At 39.4% G+C, this 25,550-nt stretch overlaps 1 protein-coding gene across 2 annotated transcripts in view; it reads right to left on the bottom strand.

The window, feature by feature from the left end:
- PKP2 (plakophilin 2) overlaps positions 1–25,550 on the bottom strand; it is an 85,389-nt gene that overhangs the window by 10,192 nt on the left and 49,647 nt on the right. For both annotated transcript variants that reach the window (XM_053921645.1, XM_024575515.4), the window contains exons 6-9: positions 21,387–21,564; positions 8,326–8,443; positions 7,058–7,222; positions 5,829–6,002 (exon numbers count right to left, since the gene is read on the bottom strand). In XM_053921645.1, the coding sequence (XP_053777620.1) occupies positions 5,829–6,002; positions 7,058–7,222; positions 8,326–8,443; positions 21,387–21,564 (635 nt within the window). The remainder of the gene's footprint in view (positions 1–5,828; positions 6,003–7,057; positions 7,223–8,325; positions 8,444–21,386; positions 21,565–25,550) is intronic.

The raw sequence follows: 25,550 nt of genomic DNA, 5'->3' as shown, positions 1-25,550 counted from the left end.
CAGTGAAGGGAAGGAAACCAGGACTCAAATCTATGATTTGGAGCAGAAGGAAGAAATAAACATTCAACCAGAACAGAATGAAGAAACAATTCAAAAAAATGAGGAGAGTCTTAGGAACCTCCAGGACAACTTTAAACGTTCCAGCATCCGAATCATAGGGGTACCTGAAGGAGAAGAGGAAGAGCAAGAAATTGAAAACTTATCTGAAACATAATGAAGGAGAATTTCCCCAATTTGGCAAAGGAAATAGACTTCCAGGAAGTTCAGGAAGCTCAGAGAGTCCCAAAGAAGTTGCAGCCAAGGAAGTACACACCAAGGCACATCATAATTACATTACCCAAGAGCAAAGGTAAGGAGAGAGTCTTAAAAGCAGCAAGAGAAAAAGGGACAGATAGCCACAAAGGAGTTCCCATAAGACTGTCAGCTGATTTCTCAAAAGACACCTTGCAGGCAAGAAGGGGCTGGAAAGAAGTATTTGAAGTCATGAAAGGCAAGGACCTACATCCAAGATTACTCTATCCAGCAAAGCTATCATTGAGAATGGAAGGGCAGATAAAGTGCTTCCCAGATAAGGTCAAGTTAAAGGAGTTCATCATTACCCAGGCCTTCGTATATGAAATGTTAAAGGGACTTATCTAAGCAAAAGAAGAAGATCAAACCTATGAACAGTAAAATGACAATAAGCACACAACTATCAACAACTGAACTTAAACACAAAAACAAAAATGAACTAAGCAAACAACTAGAACAGGAACAGAGCCACAGAAATGGAGATCACATGGAGGGTTATCAGTAGGGAGGGGGAGAGGAAAGAGTAGGGGAAAATGTACAGGGAATAAGAGGCATAAGGGGTAAGTAGAAAATAGACAGGGGGAAGTTAAGAATAGTATAGGAAATGGAGAAGACAAAGAACGTATATGTACAACCCATGGACATGAACTAAGGTGGGGAAATGCTGGTGGGAGTTGGGGTGCAGGGAGAAGGGAAATAAATGGGAGAAAAAATGGGACAACTGTAATAGCATAATCAATAAAATATACTTAAAAAAATGAAAAGAAAACATAAACTCCACTGTTAGACTCTGAACACAACTTCCTATTCTCCTTGCTCTCTCCTGCACCCTCCTACCATATTCTTCCTCAGCCTCATTAAGAACTCCTGCTCAACCTTTACGCCCCATACCTCATGCTATCAATTCTCTCCTGCCTTAAGGTCTTTCTTACCTAGATTAGGGTACCTGAACCATCACATCAAATGCTATCTTTCCAATGCCCTTACCTCTTTCATCATTGTAGCTCTTTGCCCACCCATTCACTAAAACTGAAAAACTGATTTTATACTTGGTCACCAAATATTGCTAAATGGTACATTTGCAGATTGCTACTTCTGCAAACGTATGGTCTCCAATCTCCACTAGGAACCAAGTGTTACTGGTCAACTAGCTGCTTCTTAGATACCAGTGGGGATTCCTAAGCCTTACACCAGAAGGATCCTTCTAAAATTTAATCTTATTATATTCTACCTCAAGTTTAAACCCTGCAATAACTCCCAATTGCCTTGAAAATGATGTTGAAGTGTTTTAGTACATTTATAGTCCTTCATAGCCTGGCATCTTCTTTCCTCTCTTTCCTTACCATTACTCCCTAATTCTTTAGCTTACAACTATAGTAGCTTATGTATCTGTCCTATTAGAACAAAAACTCCTTGAAAGGAGGAAATGTAACTTATCCATCTTTTTCCCCACAGTGCCTTGCATGGTGCCAAGAACATAACAGGTCCTACATAAATGTTTATTAAATTAACTGTGTGCTGCTCTCAAGTTTTCTTGAAGATTTACTATCATCTCAGAGAATCAAGACACATTAAAAAGTCACAGATGATTATTTCTTAAAATTTTTGTCTTCTTTTAAAATGCAAGATGTTTTTTAAATTAAAATCTTGCATTATACATATAACATACTATACTATTTAATGATATATAATAAAGAGCTTTGATGTTAATATATAAAAATAATCATTGGAAAGTCTAGGTGAACTCTGGATCCTCAAATGATACTTTCTCAACTAGGAAAAAGCATAGCCTAGTCTTATTAATTCTGATTCGCTGAGGGAAAAGGGCACTCTGAAGTGGAATGGTCTCTAGAATCTGTTCAGTAAGGAAAGTAAACAATCAGATTTACCAAATAGAGATTTTATATTTCAGTCTTAGAGAATATGTGAAATCGTTTGCAAATGGCACTTCTAGTTCAATTGTCCTGATTACTCAAGGTTGAACACTCTTCAAATGATTACTAGCCAGTTCTTTACTATCTTTTGTGAGGTTCCTGCTATGTCGCTTGTCCATTTTCCTGCTGCGTTGTCTATCTTTTTATTGTTAGCTCGATGAGTTTAATATTTTCTTGATACCACTGTTTTTAGCTTACATATGTTACAATAATCTTTTCCTGCTCTGTGGTTTGCCTTTTTACTGTCTTAACCATGTCTTTTTTTTTTTAAGATTTTATTTATTTATTTTTAGACAGAGGGGAAGGGAGGTGGAAAGAGAAGGAGAGAAACATTAATGTGTTTGCCTCTTGCATGCCCCCTACTGGGGACCTGGCCCGCAACCCAGGCTTGTGCCCTGACTGGGAATCAAACTAGTGACCCTTTGCTTCGTAGTCCGGCGCTCAATCCACTGAGCTACGTCAGCCAGGGCTTAACCGTGTCTTTTGATAGCATAATAGCATAAGTTATTAGTTTTAATGTATCAATTTATAAAATAATTATTTTATGGTGCTTTTTTGTGTCCACTTTTAAGAAATTTTTCCCTATTCCAGGTCATGAAGATATTTTTCCATGTTATCATTTAGAAGCTTCATTGTTTTATCTTTCACGTTTAAATGCTGTTGAAACTGATTTTTGGGTAAGGTGTGATATGGTAGGGGATACATTGCGTTTTTTCCAACAGATATCAAATTAAGTGGTTTTAAAGTACTTTAAAAACTTAAAAACTGTTTATTTCAATGACCTTTACAATGCGATGTTTAGTTCATGATTTATTTTATTGAGATATAACTGACATATAACCTTGTATTTGCTTTAGTACACAATGCGATGATCTATGTATATATTATGAAATGATCACCACAATAAATTTAGTTAATGTCCATCACCACAAATAGTTACAATTTTTTCCTTCTTGTGATGATAACTTTTAAGATCTACACTCCTAGCAACTGCCATGCACACAGTACAGTGTTGTTAACTATCGTTACCAGGCTGTTCGTCACATCCCAGGACTTAAATTTGTCTTACAACTAAGAGCTTCCACCTTAATTTAAAAATTTGTACTGTACTTTTAATTAGTAATTAATGCTGTAATTGTAAATTTGTACTTTATATTATAGTTAGCTTGCTAAATGGTACATTTTGTGGATCCATCCCCTTTCCTTATTTATTATTGGAATGACCATTATATCTGAACTAATGAAGTCTATTTACTTATTTATTTATTTATTGTTTATTCTATTACACTTGTCCCGATTTTCCCCCTTTGCCCCCCTCTGCCCAGCCCACTCCCCACTCCCACAGTCAATCCCCACACCGTTGTCCATGTCCGTGGGTCATTCATTCAAGTTCTTTGACTAGTCCTTTCCCCTTCTTTCCACCATTTCCCCCTCCTCTTCCCTCTAGCAGGTGTCAGTCTTGAACTAATAAAGTTTATATTAATGTAGTTTTACTGGTGAGAAATTATGTCACGATTTTATATTTTAATTCCATAATCTATCTCTTAGGAAGCTATTCATTCCAGTTTAGGACCGTTGCCATTTGAGGCACATGGCCATTGACTGCTCGGCACTCAGCTGCGATCACAAGGCTTACGGACTGGGTATTCACAGACTGGGTAGTTTCTGGAACCATGTGAATGGCCTGCTTTTCGTGTTTTTCTATTCAATGGTTCCTTGTAGAAATCATAAAACCAAGCATATTTTTTTATCACACCACCTAATGTTTTCCTAACATTAGGAAAAGCAATAATTAGAAAAGATATTCATAGAAGTGAAATTTTTAATAACAATCATCTTGACTTACAAGAACAAAAGGTCCTTATAACATCATCCCATGTTGCTAATGATTTCTCCTATAAATCTCCAGGCAAGTTCAATTCTACAACCTTGAGTATGGATGGATACCAGTGCAGTGCGGGCCTCCTTTCAGGGGACTGGACTGCTCTAAGGTTGGGGATGACTTTAAATGCTGTGACACAATTAGATCAATTAGGGCAGTTATGAAGATCTTTCCATGGCTTGGGATTCCATCAGATATGGGAATGCGGGAGGCTAAAATCCAAGCTTAAAGGGTTTGCTACTGGTGAGCCATACTCAGTGCATAACAAGCTTAAATACACACACAGAGCACAATTTAATTTCTGACATTTTCTTGTAAATTGGCTGGTAATAAAAGGGCCTCTGTGGTTTGGGGAAGTGACAGAAACGGTTTTGGGAAACTGAGCGTGGGAAAATGAGAAGGTAAGATGATAAATTAATGTCCCTGCATCATTCAGTTCTGTTTGGTAGTTTCCCATTTCTGTTTGTGCAAAAGTACATTTTGCAGAAAATCAAACATTGGAAGTTTGTATTCTTAACCACAGTGAAAGATAAATGTTGGTTTTAGTACTTGACAATATTATTCAAAACAGAGCAAGCACTTCTGTGTAAATACATTAAAGAATGAAAGGTTTCTCAAGGAATAAATAATAATTTTTTATGTACAAGAGTGCTTTTCCCTATGGGATGCATACTTGGACACTGGCCATACCATGAATTGTTTTGGGGGAATGTATTCTAATCATTTTATGAATAAGGCAATGAATGGAAGTTTAGCTCAAACAGTTCAATATTTATAGATTCCCTAACTATGTGTGGCAAGATGCAAAATACATGGGGAAGGTACTGAGCTTCAACTGGTTTTTACATTTTGATTTTGCTAATATAAAGTAAGTGAGAAGCAGCTCTTGACTGTATAGTTGGAAGTTCTTGAACACAAAAGCACAGATGTCCCTTCCAACTCTGTCCTGCAGTGGGCATCTGTTGTGTTTGCCTGCCCGGCACTCACTGTTACTTTTGGTAATAAAACGCTGCTTTCCCATTAGGGTGCTACTACTCCTTCACCATTTCTGTCCATTTCAGCCATAGGAGTGGCAGTGGCCCTCTCCTGACCGAACCCATGCCTCTGAAATTCACGTGTGGGCACATCCCCCAGACCTGGCCAATCAGAACATCTCAGGCTCGGGGCTCAGAAATGGGTAAGGACGACTAACTCTCTGAGTTCTTAATAGAGCAACTGGGGAAAAGGAATTACCTTTGGTGTGGGACCACTGGGCTGGATAAAACGTAAGCCTGAAATCATTAGTGCCTATCACTGCTACAACAGGAAGAGGCCCGTTAAGAATGAAACCTACAGAAGAAATCAGAGCCCAGAGAGAGTCATGATTACCACTGCTGGGACACCTGCGTCCCACCAGGACGGAAGGGAGACCCACCTTGACTTTTCAGTTACATAATCAAGGAATTACTGTTCTTTTTTTTAACCTAAGCCAGTGTAGGTAGGATTCTGACAGAGCTCTGACGCGTATCAGTATCTGTGAGTCTTTCACTCGCAGCGACTTGGCCTCCCAGAAGGCGAGGCTGTAAGTTCTGGAACTCTGCAGCTCTGGCAATTCCTGAGAATTCTCTTAACTCAAGCGAGAAAACATTTGCTCTTACCTCCCTGTCTCATGTCTAAACCAAACGTAGGTACATCCATAATGTCATTACTTTAAAAAGCAGAAAAGCAGGCTTGATACTCACTGGTCCATTTCCTGCCGTGAGATTCTGGAGAGCTCCCAGAGATGCTTCCTGGGTGTAGCTGCGGACACTTTTGGCGATCAAGGACAGATACATCCGTATCACGATGGAGTGCCACAGCCACTCCACACCCTTGGGGTTGCTCTTTTCCTCTGGCATAGGCATGTCCTGGTATTGCTAACCACACACAGGATGAAATCTAGCATTAATGCCTCCAAGTGATTTCTACAGTTCCACACCCAAACCGAGACACCAGAAATACTGTCTAGTCTAGAGAGACTAATAATATGTTTAATAAGAAGCCCCTAAAACAGAAATTAATAGGCAAATAGGTATGATCTCCAATACTATAACTTTCAGTCCGTGAGGAAGATTTCTCCCTAGCAACACCCCATGCCCCCACCTTTGCATTTCACAGTGAGAAAGAACTCAGGACAGAGCGCAGGCTGTCCTAGAATAGTGCTCAGGCTGCTGATCAACTGCAGGCTAAATTGGGCACAAACACTCTGAAGATAAGAAAACCAGGCGTCTTCCCCCCGAGTTTAGTGAAGTGGTCTGGAATCGCAACAGGATTCTAAATTTACCAGTTCTTCTCCAAGTTCACACATACCACCATACTCGGAGGAGTAGGAGAGGCCACGTTCTTCCAGTTTTCATGAAATGCCAGTATGGACAGTATTCCTTCCTATGGGTTTTGCCTTTAGGGTGTCCAAAGTTTGTTTTTAGAATGTCCAAATGTGAATATCAGGGCTGTTTTTAATGTTAAAACAATTTATGTACCACTGGCCATGTTGCATTAAGCCTACTTCCTAATCTACAGGGAATAAAGCAATACGGTTTAATGGCTAACGATGCAAATCCGGAGCCAGATTGCCTGGAATTGAATCCCATCCCTTCTATTAATTTGCTGAATTATTCTGGGAAAAGCGATTAACCTTACAGTACCTCTGTTTCCTCTTCAGTAAATGAGAATATTACCAGTACACACCTTGTAGCATTGATGTAGGGATTAAAATAACTCAAAATAATGCCTGACACACAGAGTGGGCAAAAGTAGGTTTACAGTTGTTTGTATGGAAAATAATACAGTAATTAATAAATAATAATACAAGAATAAGCCCCATGCTTCACGTACTCACAACTGTGGATCTACTTTTGCCCACCTCTGTATACAAAGTACTCAGAAATATGCATACACGAACACTTTTTCTTTCAAAACCCTCCCAAGATACCTCTTTAACTTTCCTGCTTCGATTGCCAAAACACCCAATAGTTTTGTTGTTGTCAGTCTGGATATTCCGGTTTTGAATATAGGCACTCTGGGAATATTTCTCTGGGAGCTCTGCCTCCAGCTGGTAGGAGAGGTTATGAAGAATACACACACAGTTTTCTGTGGCCTGGGAAAACAAGACATGAATATTGATCATGTACATATAGATTCCCTATGCAAGTGTGGTATCACAGGACTTCCTTACAAGGTTTACTGGGTGCTTACACTGCAGAGAGCCTGGGGAGCGGAATAAGTGTGGCTGGAAAGGCTAAGGGTAGATCATAAATGCTCATGAGAACAATGCTAAGGAGTAGAGGCTGAATTTCTTTTTTTTTTTCTTCAAGATTTTATTTATTTATTTTTAGAGACAGGCGAAGGGAGGGAGAAAGAGAGGGAGAGAAATATGGATGTGTAAGAGATACAGTGATCGGTTGCCTCCTACACACTCCCAAATGGGGACCTGGCCTGCAACCCAGGCAGGCATGTGCCCTGACTGGGAATGGAACCTGCGACCCTTTGGTTCGCAGGCTGGCATTCTATCTGCTAAGCCACACCAGCTAGGGCATAGAGACTGAATTTCTTAAAACACTGTAGAGGCTTTCTAGTTTACTTTTTAAAGAATGTGTTCAGAATGATTATTTTAAGTACATAACTTAGTAGCCATGTGGAGTTAGAAAACAGGAAGTGATGTTGTTTGTAGGGACCAATCAGGAGTCGATTGCAATAATCAGTATGCAAGCTGCACAAACTAGGACCGCAGAGGTAGCATTAGAGAGGAGTAGATAAACCAAAGGGTATTTCAGAGGTAGAATGGACATGATTTTGTGGCTCAGTAGATGTGGGATGTGAGGGGAGGTAGCCCAAGATTATTCAAATTTCTATTTTTATTTTGTGGATGGTGGTAATTATTAACAAAGATTACAAAGAGAAGGAGCAAGTTTGGGGATGAAGCAAGAGATGAATTTAAGTTTACTGCTGATCATGTAGCACTTGGGCTCCTTTCAAATATCTACATAGAATTGTTAAACAAATAGTTGGAAATTTAGGTCTGTTAGGTAGAAAAATGGGACTGAATAGATTTTAGTATTCCTAAGCATGTATGGGAAATCTTAAGCTCAGTAAATGAGTTAATGAATAAAGCTAAACCAAAACAGCTGCTTCAAGAACACTCTGAAGAGTCATAGTAAGACAAAATAATTCACTATGTAAAATATTTAACTCTTGCATCACCTTGTCATCTGGCTGGTAATCTGCAATGGTTCCTCGGACATAATGGACCAGTGAGTCAATGAGTCCATCACAGCTTCTCATCACCTTCCTCCCATCGGGGCCAGCTGAACTCATGTTTCTATCAGGAAAAACAAACACAAAACCACAGGACTTAGGCCATGTATCCAATGGGCCTTTGTTTCAAAGCTTTACTTGATGCTTCTTCCCAAGGGCTTGGAAAACTGGCAAATTTGTCAAGGTGTGACAGACTTGTTCTGGGGTCTGTATCAATTGCTCAATGGTCCTTAAATTTGGACACATCTCCCAGATATATTCATATAACATAACATCATCAATAAAAGTCTCCTGTCTACTTCATTCCAAGCATCAGCGTCACAGCATTATTTACTTAATCTTCACCCCATTTTTGAGACGGTACACCTACGAGGTGAAGATTTTGCAATTAACAGAACAAATAACAGCACACACCGTGGACCAAATAGCCAAGTCCTGCCTTGTTCTGTGACTTAACTGCAATGTACAAAAAGTTATTAAAATCCACCTGGCCTCAGTTTCCTCATTCATAAAGACAGGGTGTTGTACTACATTATTTGGGGGTTTTGTAGGTGTCACAGTAAACTGTTATTGACAAATATTAAGCCAGATGCTCTAAAATGTGGTGATTCTATACTTAAAATGGCAGAGAGGTGTCATGAAAAATGCAGGGTTTCAGAGTGTGTTAGACCTAAGTCAAAAACGTGACCTATAAATGTCTCTGCACTTCGTCTATTTCTAATTTTGCTAAGCCATGACACCTTTCTATAAACAGTAACTAAGTCGACGAGTGGAGGTTGTTTCCTTGTAGAGAATTGAACCTTATTGAATAAAGTAATGCGTTTGGGAATGTTTCCGATTCAGATCATGTTTATATTTAGGTATTACTGTTACCTTGTTCCTTTGAACTAAGTTTTTCTTGTTAGCATTAGCCATTTAAAAATATTTTCCCCCAAAACCGTTAACATCTTTATCAACAAGAAGGGCAAAAAAAAAAAAAAAAAAGGCAATGCCCTTTGTTGTCTTCAACTGCTAAGAACTATTCCTATAAAATTTATCGGACTAGTTCCTCTTCCTGGAAGGTAGAATATTCAAAGCATATTAAAGGCGTGTCATAATGTCTCAGTGTCATTCTGATCATTGAAAGAACGGCAATTCTGAGAAATTTTAAGGTCTTATTTTTTTCATTAAAAAAATAATATATTGACCTAAGTGATTTCAAAAAGACTTTCTGCTCCCAAATACTACTTTTGATACATGCTGCCAAAGAACAAACGTGCCCAGCGTTACAGCAAGCGCTGAAGGCAACAAGGGACCAAGCGCACGCGCTGAGCTCTGCTCCCACTCACGTCTATAGGCTGCAACTGACAATACTCGCCTGTTATAACCCACAAAAATACCATCTCATGATTCAACTTAATAGTTGAAGAGATAAGACTAATACACCTAAAACTAAGGATATTCTAACAATTTAAATGTTGCTGAACTGATACAACCACTTTTTAATTTATTTTTATTTTTTAAAATACTTTTGAATTTTATTGTTGTTCAAGTACAGTTCTCTGCCTTCCCCCCACCTTCTGTGACTTTGCTTCTCTTTTGATATTTCTAATTAAAGATTCACTTCCTTACTTAATTTTTACCATGCCTGAAAAACTTTGACACTTTCTACATTAAAAGAAAAGACAACGAAAGGGTTCACAAACTGTTAATAAAGCCATTTTACAACAGTTTTTTTCTCAAGTTGTCATCATTGGAACCAGGACGCTCCATCTACCCCCTGCCCCGTGTCCTTATTTTACGCAAGGAAAAAGTGGGGTCCAGAGCTTTCAGTTACTTTTCCAGGCGACAGCAAGTTGGTGGTCAGGTCGGGACAGGAGAGCTGTTCTTCATTCTGCGTCCTGGGCGGCTCTGGAGTGGAGCGACGCTCATCTAACATTCACTCAGCCTGCCATTTGTTCAGCAGATACCAGAGGTCCCCAATTCCGAGACAATGCTGTCATGTTTTGAAGCTTCCCTTTGACCTTTGCAACCTCTGGCTTGGAAAAATGGCCGTGGCTTAAGATTGCTCTGACAAGCAAAGGTTGGTCTTTCTCACTAGCTAAGCCCACCACATACCTTCCAGGAGGCTGACTTAGCTTTGTTTAACTTCAGGGTGTTTATTTTGAGGGAGAGCAGTGATTCGGGTCGGCAGGACTGACAGTTCACACGCACCAACTGCTGTCTGGTAGTTTGGTATTATCCAGACTCCACTCGCTTGAAATGGGGCTTATCGGGGGTTTCTGGCAGCTGATACCTTTGCTGACAGGAAGCGCATGGAACCCCATGGCTTCAGTATTTGCTCATGCATATCAAAGATAGTTCCTCCCTTACTCAACCACCCAGAAATATGAATGATAAGGGTGTATCACTTCATAGCACTACATCTATGAATAGAAGTCACTAGTCAGAAAGGAATTTGTTGTTGTACCAACAATAGTTATTAGAAAACGATATACCCGTCTTAAAAGCATTTTTTCAACAGCTAATACTTCGGTTTGTGGGAATCAGAGAATTAACATGGCTAATATTAGGCAGAATTGATCCTTTTACAATGTATCTCCTCAATCCTGAGAAATATTTACCTATAACTGTTTCTATGTATAGCCCAATAAAGGCTTAATATGGAAGAATAACTCAAAACTATAAACAAAATATGTCAAAAACAAAATATGTCAATGTGTTGAAATGTAAAAGAAGGAGCAGAGTAGTTTCTAGACGAATATTATTAGTTTTATCAATGAATATACTGGAAACGTTTAATTTAGTGTCTATTGTTTGAATTAGATTAAGTGATTAGTTTATTTTAGGCTGGTAAAGCGAAGAGAGATCTGAGTATATATGTGGGTACCTTTTAGGAAACTAAAACTGTATACTATTGCATTCTAAAGTTTAAATTTAAAAACGAGGTCCTTAGGCTGGGGGTTAGAGTTTGCTTGCTCCCCGCACCTCCCCCCCACCTCAGGAGGGGGAAGTGGAGAAGACAACGTTTAAAACAACGTTTCACAGAACGGCAGAATTATTTTGGAGCTCTCCACCTCCACTGGGCCTGAATGAGAGGGTACCAGCTTGAACTGTACCTTGAGTTTGATATTGAGGAGAATTTTTCTGGTTACACAACATGTAAGGGATGGGAAAAATTGACTCGGAACTCTGTCCACCTGTGAACAAGCTTCATGCACATAGGAGGATTCAGGTGTTTTATCTGAAAGCAAATCAGTGATTCATGACTCGCCCCAGGACCACTAATCTCACTCATTCCTGAAAGTCACAAGGAAAAGGAGAAAAGAAAACCAAACACTCTGGACCTGACTAGAGCTAAAAGAAAGAATGGTATGTCTTTGTTGAGATTAAGGACAGTGTGACTAAACCTTAAATTCATATGGCATCCCAAAGAATGGACAATGTCAAATGATAAGCGTAGCTGCAATTTAAGGGTGTACTAGACATTATCGTAGGTATTTTAGACACCATGATCTGTAATTTTCACAAAATTCCTGATATTAAGGTTCACTAAAATCTCATTCAGAATCCTGACCTGTAACTCTGTTTAAAATCAGAATTACCTGCTTCTAACAGGATTTTACTGGTGCTTCCAAGAGAGGGCTGTGTGCTCCTGGCTACAGGCAGGCGTGCTGTTGGGTAGCCAGTTCTCCAGCACTCAAAGCCCAAACTCAGTGGATGACCACCTGGCCTGCGGAAACGATGTGCTGATATGAAATGTTTAAAGTAAAAGGGTGTAATTATTTCCAGGACATGAAAAGAGCAGATAATAACAGGGTTGGAGTGAATCTTTTTAAGACACTTTGCCAACAAAGTATATAATTCCAAGAGGCAGAGAGTTTTTTTAATGGGACCATTTCTCCAGGTAATAGGTGCAGTTTCTTACTCATACACAACATGCATATATGTGTGCATCGTATTCAAGACCTGCTGCCTCTGGGGCCAGTCTTAAAGTTCTAACCAGGACACTGAGACAGTGATCAGCTCAGCGGGTGTTTAAAAGTGGTGGGCGCACCTTCCTGTTCACCCACCGTCATAGGCTTCCTAATACCAAGTGTTGTAAATGGTGCAGTAGCACCAGTCAATAAAGACTCGGTCAGAGTCCATTCTAAGACTCAAGAGGCCCTTGATAAGACACTGGCTGATAAGGAGGCATCCTTCTTCCTCTTGTTATTTGAGATTTAGGCCTGGGCTCTCATTTAACTCTCAGCTGATACATCTCAGACAGTTGGGCCTTGTCTGTGATTAACCCAGAGAAAGCAGCAGTGGTTGAGCAGAACAAAAGAGGAGCCTCACTTGAACTGGCCGAGCAATAAAAGTCTCTGCCCAAAGAAGGGCTTGTCTGTTATTCTGAAGTCAACATCAGATCCTGAGGGTATCCGCAGACATCACCCACGGTCAACTGTTACATCTGCGAACAGAAGCAACATTGGGGCATAGAACAAAGCTCTACAACCTACACATTTTGTTCCTTCCAGGACAAGGAATAACAACTGAACAAAGATATGTCAGCATCTGTTACACATCAAGAAACCGGAACGTGGAGGAGAAAATCTACCCCTGAAATCTTTTAGTTCTGCCTTCCTGAATTTTTGGGTCTTCCAAAATTGTTCTGAGTAGTCGATGAAGCCAGTAATCGTCTGGTTGGTAGGCAACAGTCATTTCCCCTTGACTGAGCAGGCTGTTCAAGGTAGAGTGCCAAATTCCACTTCAAAAACATTATAAACAGCAAATGAGTTCCTAAAACATGCCCAGAAGCCACTGGAACTTGAGTAGACATTCTTGACAGCCAAAGGAGATGTCTAGTTAGTTACCAGACTAGAAGTGATGGAGATGCTCCAGACCTGGAGTAGAGCAGTCCAATGGCCTGCACCTCCAAGGCAGGGGCAGATGCTAACCACACGACAGCAAGAAAGTCATCAGTGGCTTTATCTGAGTATATCCAATCACTCACTTTTTAACTAATGATAGATTAAAAATATTTTAATAGCAGTTCTGACTATGATGATAGTTTTCAGGGGGGTTTTTTTGAAAAAGAATTTCATTGTCATAAGATATAGTTAATGAAACATTATCTTAAATGGTAAGCTATAAACAATTATTTTTAAACATGAAAAAGCTTTTAAAAATCTCTGAAAAAGTCATTCTTGGGAGTTTCTCTTTCTGTTCAAGACAACTCACAAACTAACTGATGAAGAAAGACAAGCAAGTACAGTCTTTTTGACATAATAAAAATGATTCTTCAGTCTCCTTTGCCGATTCTTCTTCCTCCATATTTTCCCTATTTATGTATTTTCTTTAGTAATTATCCCAGGCCCAAACTAGGCAGTCAATATTTATGGACTGATAGGTAACAATAGTTTCTTTAGGAAATAAAAATGTCATGTATTTTCTGTGAAGTGTAAGTTTAAAAAAAATTTATTTATTTATTTTTAGAGAAGGGGAAGGAGAGAGAAAGAGAGGGAGAGAAACATCAATGTGTGGTTGCCTCTCCAGTGTCTCCTACTGGGTACCTGGCCCACAACTCAGGCATGTGTCCTGACTGGGAATCAAACCTGCAACCTTTGGCTTTGCGGGACGACACTCAACTCACTGATGCACACTGGCTAGGGCTGATTATTTGATTTGTTTGCTTCACTAATTACTGTTGAAAGATTTCACAATAATGACCTAAAACCCTTGAGCCTTAGCTTATACAAACATCATTGTTAAAAATCAAGATCTTATTTACCCATTTAAATACCACTTTAAATTTAAAGAGAAATTTACAGAATAATTTAATTCATTAAACCATGTTTGTTTGTATATCGAAAGTACCCAATTTATAAAATGAGATTATGACTTACAGTGTAACATTACGAGAAACATTGCCAATTCCACTATTTATGTTTATACATCACATATAAAGAGTTTAAATAACCATGTAACTGAGGCTGAAGCTGATGATTCAATTGTCTTTACATTTCTGAAAAGTCACTCTCCAGGTTGAACTATACGGATACTTCTAACAGGGCTGTCAAACTCATTTTCACGGGAGGCCACGTCAGCCTCCAGGTTGCCTTCAAAGAGCCGAATGTAACTTTAGGACTGAATAAATGTAACTACTCCTTAGCTAGGGGCAAAGAGCTCGGTGCTCCTGCCGGGTAGAAACAAGGTGCCCGGCCGGATAAAACAAGGTGGAGGGCCTTCAGTTTGCCACCTGTGTTCTACCAGGTTTACACTGTCTCGGCTTAGTTTCATGTTACATTATTTATCAGAAGTAAATAACCACAAATTACTGTAAGAAAGAAAATTCTGGATTTTAGGTCTATATCCTTACAGAAAGAAAAAGCTTTTTGATATCAGGAGAATTTGACCCTCATTTAATTAAGTGTCTTCTTAATTAGCTAAATAATAATTTGGGATTATGTGCAAGGCTAAACCAAAAAAAAAAAAAACCTTTCTTTCACAAGTATTCAGAATAACAGATGGATGAGCAAAGGTAAATAGAATGAAAATGGATAATTAAGAAAATGCACATTCAGTAAAGTTTTGAAGTTTGATATCCAGATAAGCACAAAAAAATGAAATTCAGTATAACAACAACATTTGTGGAGCAGATACATGTAATTAAATACATGAAAATTTTACATGGGGAAATTCCGTTGACCCCATGGCTAATTAGGAACAAGACCAATAGACGTAGCTTTTTTTTTTAAAGGTAAGTTTGCTTCTTCTGAGTATTACCCACCCCAGCTAGATTGATAGTGATACATGGTGATGAAAATTTCTTTTAAGACAATTAAAAATTTTAGTACATGTAACTATGTTATACATTTATCAAAACACATTTACCACACCGTGACGCATGTGGGGAAGAGTGAAGGTTAAGTCAGTTGTAGGAAAAAACGTATCACCAATTGCTTTTCCTCTTTAACTGGCATACATAGGCACACAATATACATAAGAAATAGCAGTATGTTTTATAATGCACTATCATAATGTCTTACCATTTTTTCCTATCACCCTAAACATAATGGCAAATTCTGGGGTGGTTGTTACAATCCAGGAACCGTTGTTAGTCGTACTGTGGTGACAAGATTAAGGCAGCGATTTTATAATCCTTTCTCAATACGACTGCTACTGAAAAACGATAGGGCCGATACTAACAGAATGAGGAGCAAAAGAATGAGAGAAACATTCAAATATCTACTCGATTCTCTAACCGCTCCGTAAGCATGACTCTCTAGTCAACATTTTTCCACCAACTCCCAGGCAACTTCAGTTAAGCAACTCAATGCTTCTCTAAGTCCTGTCATCCTTCTTTTATGTCATCCAATGTAATGTGACTATCTCTTCAGGTGCCTACCTCTCCCGCTAACCCTAGAGTTCCTCCAGGGCAAACACAGGTTCCACTCCCCTTTGAAATTCAGTAACTGAAAAAGTGCTTTGGATATAACAGACACTCAAGAAATAATGAGAGGGTGGGATAAGAGCAAGAGGAAAAACAGACCAAGTGGTAAAACCCCAAGAGGGCTGGACTAGTTGCCTTTCTCAAATTTCTATAATTGTGGAAGAGTCACTGGCACTTAATTCCTTCAACTGAAGAATGAGACTCCTATCACAGGCCACCCAGCTGTATTTGTGTTTGGTCTGAAGTGTTTTCAGAACCTGGAATCTCGGTGCTCTTTGGGGAAAGCATTTCTCCCCCTTGCCTAGTTTGAAAGCCCCCACCACTCCCCATGGCCTGGTCTGGTGGTCATGGTCTGTCCACATAAGTGCCTGCTGTCCCCTGGATGCACATTAATTTCTGACCTCTAAATTGTTTCGACCTTCTCTTTTTTCTTTTTATAATCCTCACCAGAAGATCTGCTTATTGATTTTAGAGAGAGAGGATAGGGGAGAGAGGGAGAGGAGGGGAGAGAGAGACAGAGAGGAGCATCGATGTGAGAGAGAAACATGGATCGGTTGCCTCCCGCACACGCCCTGACCTGGGTATGTGCCCTGACCAAGGATGGGCCCCACAACCTTTTGGTGCATGGGCTGACACTCCACCCAATTGAGCCACCCGGTCAGGGCATTTCTTCTTGAGGAGAATAAAGACTTAGGGAAGAGGAAGGAAGAGAGGGAAAGAAGGGAGAAAAGAAAGGGGAAGAAAGAAGCCATGAGAATGATATGGAGGCATGGATAATACTAAATGTTTGGTAGAAAGTTTGGACATACCACTAATAACCATTGGTTTTATTTATGTCACATCCAAAGGTTTTCCAAGTGTGACAATCAGTGAGGTAGAGCGCACGGATTTGACAGCCCTGTCACAGCAATTCCCGAGCAGTTACTCACCAGAAACAGAACAGCAGGGGCTCCGAACAAGAGTGTGCGTGGGAGAGGTGTGCATTCAAAGGAGGCAGCTAGTGCTTTTTTGGTAATTTACAATTCCATGATTGTCACATAAGTCCTTCGAAATTTCAAATATCTGGAAGAGTATCCTACTGATTGCAATAAATTATCAAATTATTTTAACTGTTACACTTCTTGCCCCAAGTAAATGAAAATATATATTTTTTAAAGTGAGGTATTTTAGGTTTTCTCCACTCAAAAAAAAAAAAAGAGGATAATGCTGAAGCTTTATAATACCTTCCAAGAAAACAAAGGAATTGTTTCTTCTTTGAAAAGGGATGCATATGGAAAAATATGCGTATATCCTTAAGTATCCACATTTTGCTGTTAAAATAATCAACTAATAGAAATCCCTTGCCTGCAGTTTACTGATAAATGTTTATCAACCAGCTTTCTGGGGGCAGGGGAGCAGGGACATTTCTGATTTAGGGTGTTTGCCAATTTCTGCGGTATAAATACCCCACCACGGCTGATCGCAAGCTACCAACACGATGTCACATATGTGGAGTTAAGAAGAGATTTTTACCTTCTCAATATACCTTTCCTGTTGATATAATTATTCGTTTTCACCTTGAACTTTTCACATTCCTATCCTCCCCACACCAGCTAATATTGCTTTCAGGAGACCACAATGAACTCCTTAACATGACCTTGAGGGCCCCCACAGTCTGGCCTCGGCCTATGTTTCCAACTTCTGTATGATTACTTTACATCACAAATTTGATACCCTTGCCAGACTCGATCATTCACCGAATTTGGCACATATCTTCATGTGCTTACTCATTCATTTATTCTTGTCTTTCATATACTTTATACTTGCATACTTACTATGTGCCAGAAACTTTGCTAGGTGTTAGGGATTAAAGATTTTTAAAATGCATATGCTTGTCTGCCTTTGTCAAGAAGGAGCCCAACATGCAGAAGAACCGCAAGCAGAGATGAGATTAAAAAGAAAAAAACATCCCAACTTGGCACTAGTGAGTTTGAGTTGACTATCTGCCGTTTTCAGTTGAAGCAACCCTGACTGATGACATACCTGCCACAGTAAGAAAGCTGCTGTACACGGTAAGGCACCAGGAGCTAGAGAAATTTTAAAATGCACAGTGTTTTTAAACTTTTTAAAAGCTCAAAAGTGCATTCAAAAAGCAGTTCCCATGGACTATACAGAAGACAAATTCAAGGGGGACCATTTAGGCACCTCTTATGCTGTTCAAGAATTCAGTCCTTCGTCCTTAGAGAATTGGCGACTATTTAAATGGTCCACCATGGCCCAACTCACCTGGCGCCTCCTCTTCAGTGCCTTCTTGTCTCACTCAGATGGCATGAACGGCCCTTTGTCCTGAATTCCTGCAGCACTACATTTGGACCTTTGACACCAGCAGGGCACCAGAATCACCTGGGGGCTTCTTAGGAGTGGATGGACTGCTGGGCCCCACCCTGAGAGTGTCTGATTCAGTAGCTCTGGGCCTGGAATTCACCCAAGAATTCCAACAAGTGTGGGTGAGGCGGATGCTGCCGCCCTGGGGGCCCCACTCCGAAAACCACAGCTCGAACACATGTCATTGCAGCGGTGTTCTAGATCGCTGTCTCATCAGCGTCTCCTGCTAGACACAAGTTCCTGAGGACTTTCTCATTTATCGTTGTGAAATTCTCAGAAGCTAACACAATGTATTAAACAAAAGTGTATCTGATGTGCATTTACTGTGTGACTAACTGGAAATAAGAACATCTTACCATAGTAAATTCTCTCAGTTAACACCCAGGTTCCCTCAAGCAAAAAAACAAAACAAAACTGTGTAACTAGAGAAAAGATCGAAAGGCAGAATACACCTTGACTTCTTTGGGGGCTGCCTAATTTTGATGACATCTTCTGATTTCTTTTAGTCCTTGGACATAAAGGGCAGTGATTATTTTCAAATATGAGAAAGTTTGATACATATGATCCTAGAGAAGTTAAGACTATCATTTTTTCTTCCTCCTGCATGTGGTTCTGTTTCTTCTTGATTTAGTTGATATCTGACAGCCCAAGGGAAAATAAAACATTTCAAGCATTTTTCATCCCAATATTTAGAAATGCTGATTAAACTAACTTCTTTGTAGCTGTTCTTATGGCAAGACATTCTGTCACTTTAGGCAATGTTGCTTTATAGCTATTTAAAAACACCTAGGAATAAATTTAAACGAAGAGGCGAAAGCTCTAAGACACTGAATAAGAAACACATAAATGGAAAGGTATTCCACGCTTGTGGATTGGAACAACTAATACTGTTAAATAGTCCACACTACCTAAAGCAATCTACAGGTTCAATGCAATCCATATCAAAATTCCAATGGATCAGTTGGTTGGGCATTGTCCTGCAAAGTGAAAGGTTGCTGGTTCAATTCCCAGTCAGGGCATGTTAGCTTAGGTTGCGGGTTTGTCCCCAGTTTGGGTGCATATGAGAGGCAACCAATCAACATTTCTCTTCCACATTGATGTTTCTCTCCCTCTTTTTCTCCCTCCTTTCCCCTCTCTCTAAAAGTAAATAAAATCTTTAAAAACATTCCAATTGCATTTTTCACAGAAAAAAGTCTGTAACTTGTATGGAACCACAAAAGACCCCAAAGAGCCAAAGCAGTCTTAAGAAAGAACAACAAACCTGGAGGCAGCACACTTTCTGGTTTCAAACCATATAATAAAGCCATATTAATTAAAACAGTATTATATATATTTTTAAAGTATGGGTATTGGCATAAAACCAGACACAAAGATCAATGGAACAGAACGGAGAGCCCAGAAATAAAACACCAATATATGGTCAATTAATTTACAACAAGGAGTCAAAAATGTACAAGAGAGAAAGAAAAGTCTCTTCAATAGGCGGTGCTGGGAAAGGCGGACAGCCACATACAGAGGAACAAAAGTGACTACCATTTTACACCCTTCGCAAAAATGAATTCAAAGTGATTTAAAGACTTAAAACCATAAAAATCCTAGAAGAAAATACTGGCAGTAAGCTCTCTGACATTGGTCTTGGAGATGATTTGTTTGGATCTGATATCAAAATAAAAGGCAACAATGACAACAAAATATAAACAAGGGACACTACATCAAATTAAAAAGCTTCTGCACAGCAAAGGAAACCATCAAGAAAATGAAAAAGCAACTTGCTGAATGGAAGAAAAATTTGCAAATCATATATCTGATAAAGGGTTAATATATAAAATATATTAAGATATCAATAGCAAAAACCAAATAATCCAATTAAAAAAGGGACAGAAAGTCTCAATAGACATTTTCCCGAAGACATGCAGATGGCCAACACGTACATGAAAAGATGTTCAATCACTAATCAGGGAAACGGAAATCTAAACCACAGTGAGGTATCGCCTCCCATTTGTTAGAATGGCTGCCATCAAAATGTGAACAGGCCAGTGTTGCCAGGATGTGGAGAAAAGGAATTCCTTGTGCGCTGTTGGTAGAAATGAAGCTGGTGCAGCCACTATAGCAAATGGTACAGAGGTGCCTCAGATCATTGAAATTAGAGCTACCATAAGATGCAGCAATTGCACTTCTGGGTATTTATCTGAAGAAAAGGAAAACACTCAAAAAATGTATGAACCCCATGTTCATTGCAGCATTATTCACAATGGTCAAGATATAGAAACAATCTAAGTGTCCACTGACGGATAAATGGATAAAGGAAATGTGGTATACATATGCACAGTGGGACATTACTCAGTCATAAGAAGAAAAAGAAAATTCTGCCTTCTGTGACAGCATGGATGGACCTTGACGGCACTGAGCTAAGAGGAGTCCGTCAAGCAGAGGAAGGCAAATATCGTACGATCTCACTTACACATGGAATCTAAAACACCAAACAAAACCGAAATCATAGATACAGAGAACAAACTGGTGATTGGCAGATGTGAGAGGGGGGTTGCGGGGACGGGGGAGGGGGTGTTGACAAAGTTGTTAAAGAGAGTCAAAGGCGCAGATACAAACTTCCAGTTATAAGAGAAATAAGTCCTGGGGCTGTAATGTACAGCATGACAACTACAGTTATAACCGTGAGTAAATCTTAAAAGTCCTCATCACGAGAAAAAGCGTTCTGTAACCGTGTGTGGCGGTGGATGCTGACTACACTTCTCGTGGTGATAATTTCACAGTGCACACCCTAACAACTCACTACGGAACATACCCGGAACCAGTGTATGCCAAGTATACCTCAACAAAAAAGTGAAAATTATAAAAACACTGGTTCAAAAATATTTTTAACCTTGCCATTAACTTAGATTTTTGTGAGTTAAAAATAGCATGAAGCTTGCCTTAACCCCTGTGAGATAAGGAAGGCCCGTCCGCATGGACCTCTAGGTGTTCGGAGCAGGTTATCTGGGTTCTCTGCTGAAATTGACACCTTTTCTCTATTATGGGTAGCTTCTAAAATCAGACATGTCTGGAAGCAATACTCTATTGATACTTGAACCTTTCTCATTATTTCTGCATTGTGGTTCTAGTAGCTAGAACGATCTTTCATACTTTTTACAGCATCTCAAGGTAACAAGGTACACTGTTTTAGACAGACATGAATGCAGTATTTAGGAGGCAGACTGCAGTGTGGAATTACCTTAGGCATCCTGTGACATTGTAGAATATATCAAAATCCAGCACACCATTTGCTTTGGGGTAGTCTCCTTCTGGCCACCCCGAATAGGGGATGATGATATTTTCGGTCAGGATAAGCAAGGCTTCTGTTATCATGAGATTCTTGAGTTTGTCACTGGAGGACAAATTCCACAGCAAACCTAGAATTAAAACAGTGCAGGGTGGGTCAAAAGGACTGCTGCAACAGTTGGTTAAGGCTGTCACACCTAGGGCTGCGGCTAGTTATTTAAAAAAAAAAAAGGGTGGGCTGGGGAGGCAGCCCCTTTTCCAATAGAAAAAGCTTGTTTATAGCTAATGGCAATGAAAGCTGGTCCATAAGAACAATTAAAAAACAGATAAGGGGGAGGGGAAGAGAGATTACCATATAAAACTACGCAGGTTTAAATTCATCAGGAATGTCAATGAAAGCCAGAAACCCTTAAACATTTACTGCTGTTTCTCTTAAGCTCCCCCAGCCATAAAGCTGAGCACTGACAGAACCAATTCTAGCTCACCAGCAGGGAGGCTTGAAATGACCCTATTGTAACTAAGACTTCAACTTTTTTAAAGGGTCATATTTTTTTTCTGCTAAGATGCATGAAAAAAAAATGCACCTCCCTCTGCCTCCTGCTCCCCACTACCTGCAACTTCCACCTGACATTTGCCTCCTAATAATCACAGGAAGGGCTTGCAGAAAGCCTCCAACTATGCTTTTCCTGTCAACAGTGGGCTGATTAACATCACCAATTACTACTATTGACTCCTACCCAATGAAAGATTTTATGTCCTCCTGGAATTTATGCTGGCTACCTCATGCATTTCTTATCGTTCAGCAGTGAAGGAGAGACAAGGTGTTTTATCTATCTGCCAATTTGCACGGCCTAAGCCTGGAACCACATTTACTCATTTAACTTTCCCTTTCCTTTTGAACTCTGCCCCACCCCCACCCCACCCCGGTTAGAGAGAAAGGGTATATAAACCAGCTTAGGAAAAAATGAAGATAATAGGATACTGTACACTTTCCAGGGCATTTGTGAGACAGACTGAAGCTGGGTATTGAGAAAATACAAAATGGTATACACGAGTACATTTAGGATTTGTTATTCTTACAAATTTTTCGTTCAAATACTTCTGATTCAGTGCAAGGACTATGCACCTATCGTTTGCTATTCCAGTGACTCAGTAGTATAAAGCTGCTTGGCCATCCTTCATTCCTCAGTGAGTTTCTGTAACTCGCTAGCATCCAGGAAAGGAGAGAGTGGGAACAGAAAGAAGGGATCTTCATTTTCCTCCTATTCACTCTCCCACCACCAGTCAATAACTCCTACTTGCTAAATTTACTGCTTAGTCTGTATAATGGAAAGAGGGAGCACAGGTACACAGGATGGTCTCCTTTATGAAGAAAAAGCAAACATGGAGATCTTGGCTGAATTATGTGGTGATACCATCTCCCCTAACTTTAATGACTGAAATAATACAGGTAAAGCCTGGTAGCTATTCAACCATACTTGCGTTTGGCCCATCAGAACACGCTAAGCCTAATGCAGTCTTCTGTGCTAAAACAGTTTACTTTGGCTGTGTACAAATAACTAATTTCTAAAACCAAATTTCCACCGCAGCCTACACTTAGCTTGCATTAGCCACAGCGACACTGGGTCTTGTGTCTTGTAAGGACAGGAATTCTGGCTAATGAGGAAGTCTTCCTGACCAAGCTAGCATTTGGGTTAGTCATCAGCGGTGCCCCTCAGCCAGTTTTGCAACACAATGACTTCATTCCTCCCACCTCACCTCAGAGGCCCCAGTAGGGGGAGGGACAGAATAAAACTCCGAAGGAGGTTGAAAACAATTAAAGGCAAATCTGAGGTGGAGTTCTGGTTACTAAGATACACAAGAAAGTTAGAAAGAAAAGAGAGAACAGGGAAAAAAGCTTCCTGTTCTAAATAAGCAAACAAATTAAGAGTCTCTGACTGTGGTTTCGGAAGGAGACTTGGCTTTGGGTGGTGAACACACAATACAATATACAGATGATGTGTTGCAGAATTGTACACCTGACACCTGTATAATTTTATTAACCAATGTCACTCCAATAAATTCAACAAAAAAAGAGTCTCTCCTTGCCAGAGGCTTAAAAGTGTGGAGCAATAATGACACTTCCCTTTTATAAAGGACCACACAGGCCACTCAAAGGAAAAGTACACCTTACAATGAAAACCAGAGGAGATTAATTTGAACAAAGGGACTGGAATTTTCCTTCAACAGTCAAGGTTTTTTACAGCTTGACATGCAATGATTATTTCTACGGTTGACAGTGTTTTAGTATATACAATTTTTGAATTTTTAACATAGGATGTTGTATAGGAACAGCAGACCTGCCAAATTTCTGTGTGGCACAAGCTTGGGAGGAGCTTAAATGTTCACTAGAGAGTCGAGATTATACACACTTGTACACACACCCTCACATATGTACACACAAAATCAATGAATGGCCAATTACAAATAGGGAAACAATGTATGACAATATAAGACAGAGCTAATACTCTTAATATACAGAATTCTTATAAATTATTAAAAATTCAAAGACTAGTAGAAAAATTAACCCAAAGCCAAAAGATATTTGAATCTAATACACTTAGGAATGCATGTTCTCCAGTAACTAAAGAAATGCAAATTCAACAACTGGGTATCATTTTCTGTGACTACAGGAGGCAAAACCAGAACCAATGAGAGGGAATTCTCGGGAAGGAAATTTTGGCTCACTGCACGTATAAACTTCTAAGGCAGCACTGAAGAAAACGGAAAAGGTCTACTTGTAAGATCCAGCTCTATCTCTGGAGCTGATAAAAATGGGCTCATCTTTTACCAAAATATTGACAAGAAGGTTTTATTCCGAAACCAGAGTCTTAGACTAGACTAGCAGTTTCCAAATAAAATTAGCCCATTGGCAATTCAGAATCACATACATATTCCTAGGCTACACTCCAAACTGACCGAGCCAGTACCTCAGGATGAATTCTAGAAATTCATATTTCAAAAATTATTTCCACCCTGGCCAGGTAGCTCAGTTGGTTAGAGCATCGTCCTGATACACCAAGGTTGTGGGTTTGATCCCTGGTCAGGGCACATACAAGAATCAACCAATGAGTGCATAAATTAGTGGGACAACGGATCAATGTTTCTCTCTCTCTCTCACTCCCTCTCCCTTCATCTCTCTCTCTCTCTCTCTCAAAAATAAAAATCAATTAAAAAAAAAGATTCCTACTTCTGGTACTGTGAAACTAATGGACTATCTGACCCTTAACAGATGTCCCTTTCAGTGATCTGACTCTAGAATCCCTAATATAATATTTAGAGTTTAGGTTTTCGTTTGTTTCACCTTTAACTTCTGGTCAATTTATTCACAGTGCCTAAATTTCAATTATTATAGTTCTTTGTTGCAGCTGCTCTGCCCGCAATTTTCTATCACTAAGCTCTCATCTTAGCCAAAGGAGAAGGAACTGGATTCTAGCAAGAGATATACTTTGAATAATTAGCAATAATGACAACTGAATTATCCAGAAATTTATTGCCAACTGTGCTATTTGCAAAAAATGGCTAACTAGTAAAGGGATCTTATAGATATTAAAACCCATGTTTAGTTAATATGCTGCCCTCTAGGACTGGCAGTATAGTTATCTAAGTAAGTCTGCATGACACTTATATAGCAAAATGTGCAAATTTGATCATTAAATGAGTCCTTATTTTTAGTACAGGAGAAGGGGGAGCAGGAGGAGGAGAAGGAAAACTGGGTTTTTTAACCTTGTTTTCCAAAGTGATCACGAAACATGAGGATTTTTTTTTTTTTAACAATCTCCTTTGCATGGATATACTCCTCCTTTTACCTAAATTTTATAAATTTTATCTGGAATACCACATATCACAAAGGTAATTTATTCCAAGTTATAAATAAACCCAAAGTACCTCGTTGTACATTACAAATACAGAAAAATACAGTATAAAATTATTTAAAGAAAGTGCATAAGGAATATTTTATAGCAAAATATTTTTGATATTTTATGGCCATACAGCAATTCCAGGAAATATTTCCATAAACTATGCAAAGGTTAACATGAATTTGCAACAGATTTCACTGATAGTCATCCCCTGACTC

The sequence above is a fragment of the Desmodus rotundus genome, chromosome 3, assembly GCF_022682495.2.
Source record: "Desmodus rotundus isolate HL8 chromosome 3, HLdesRot8A.1, whole genome shotgun sequence".
Taxonomy (NCBI): Eukaryota; Metazoa; Chordata; class Mammalia; order Chiroptera; family Phyllostomidae; genus Desmodus; species Desmodus rotundus.
Note: the sequence above shows the minus strand (reverse complement) of the source record. Positions and strands in the feature narration are given on the sequence as shown.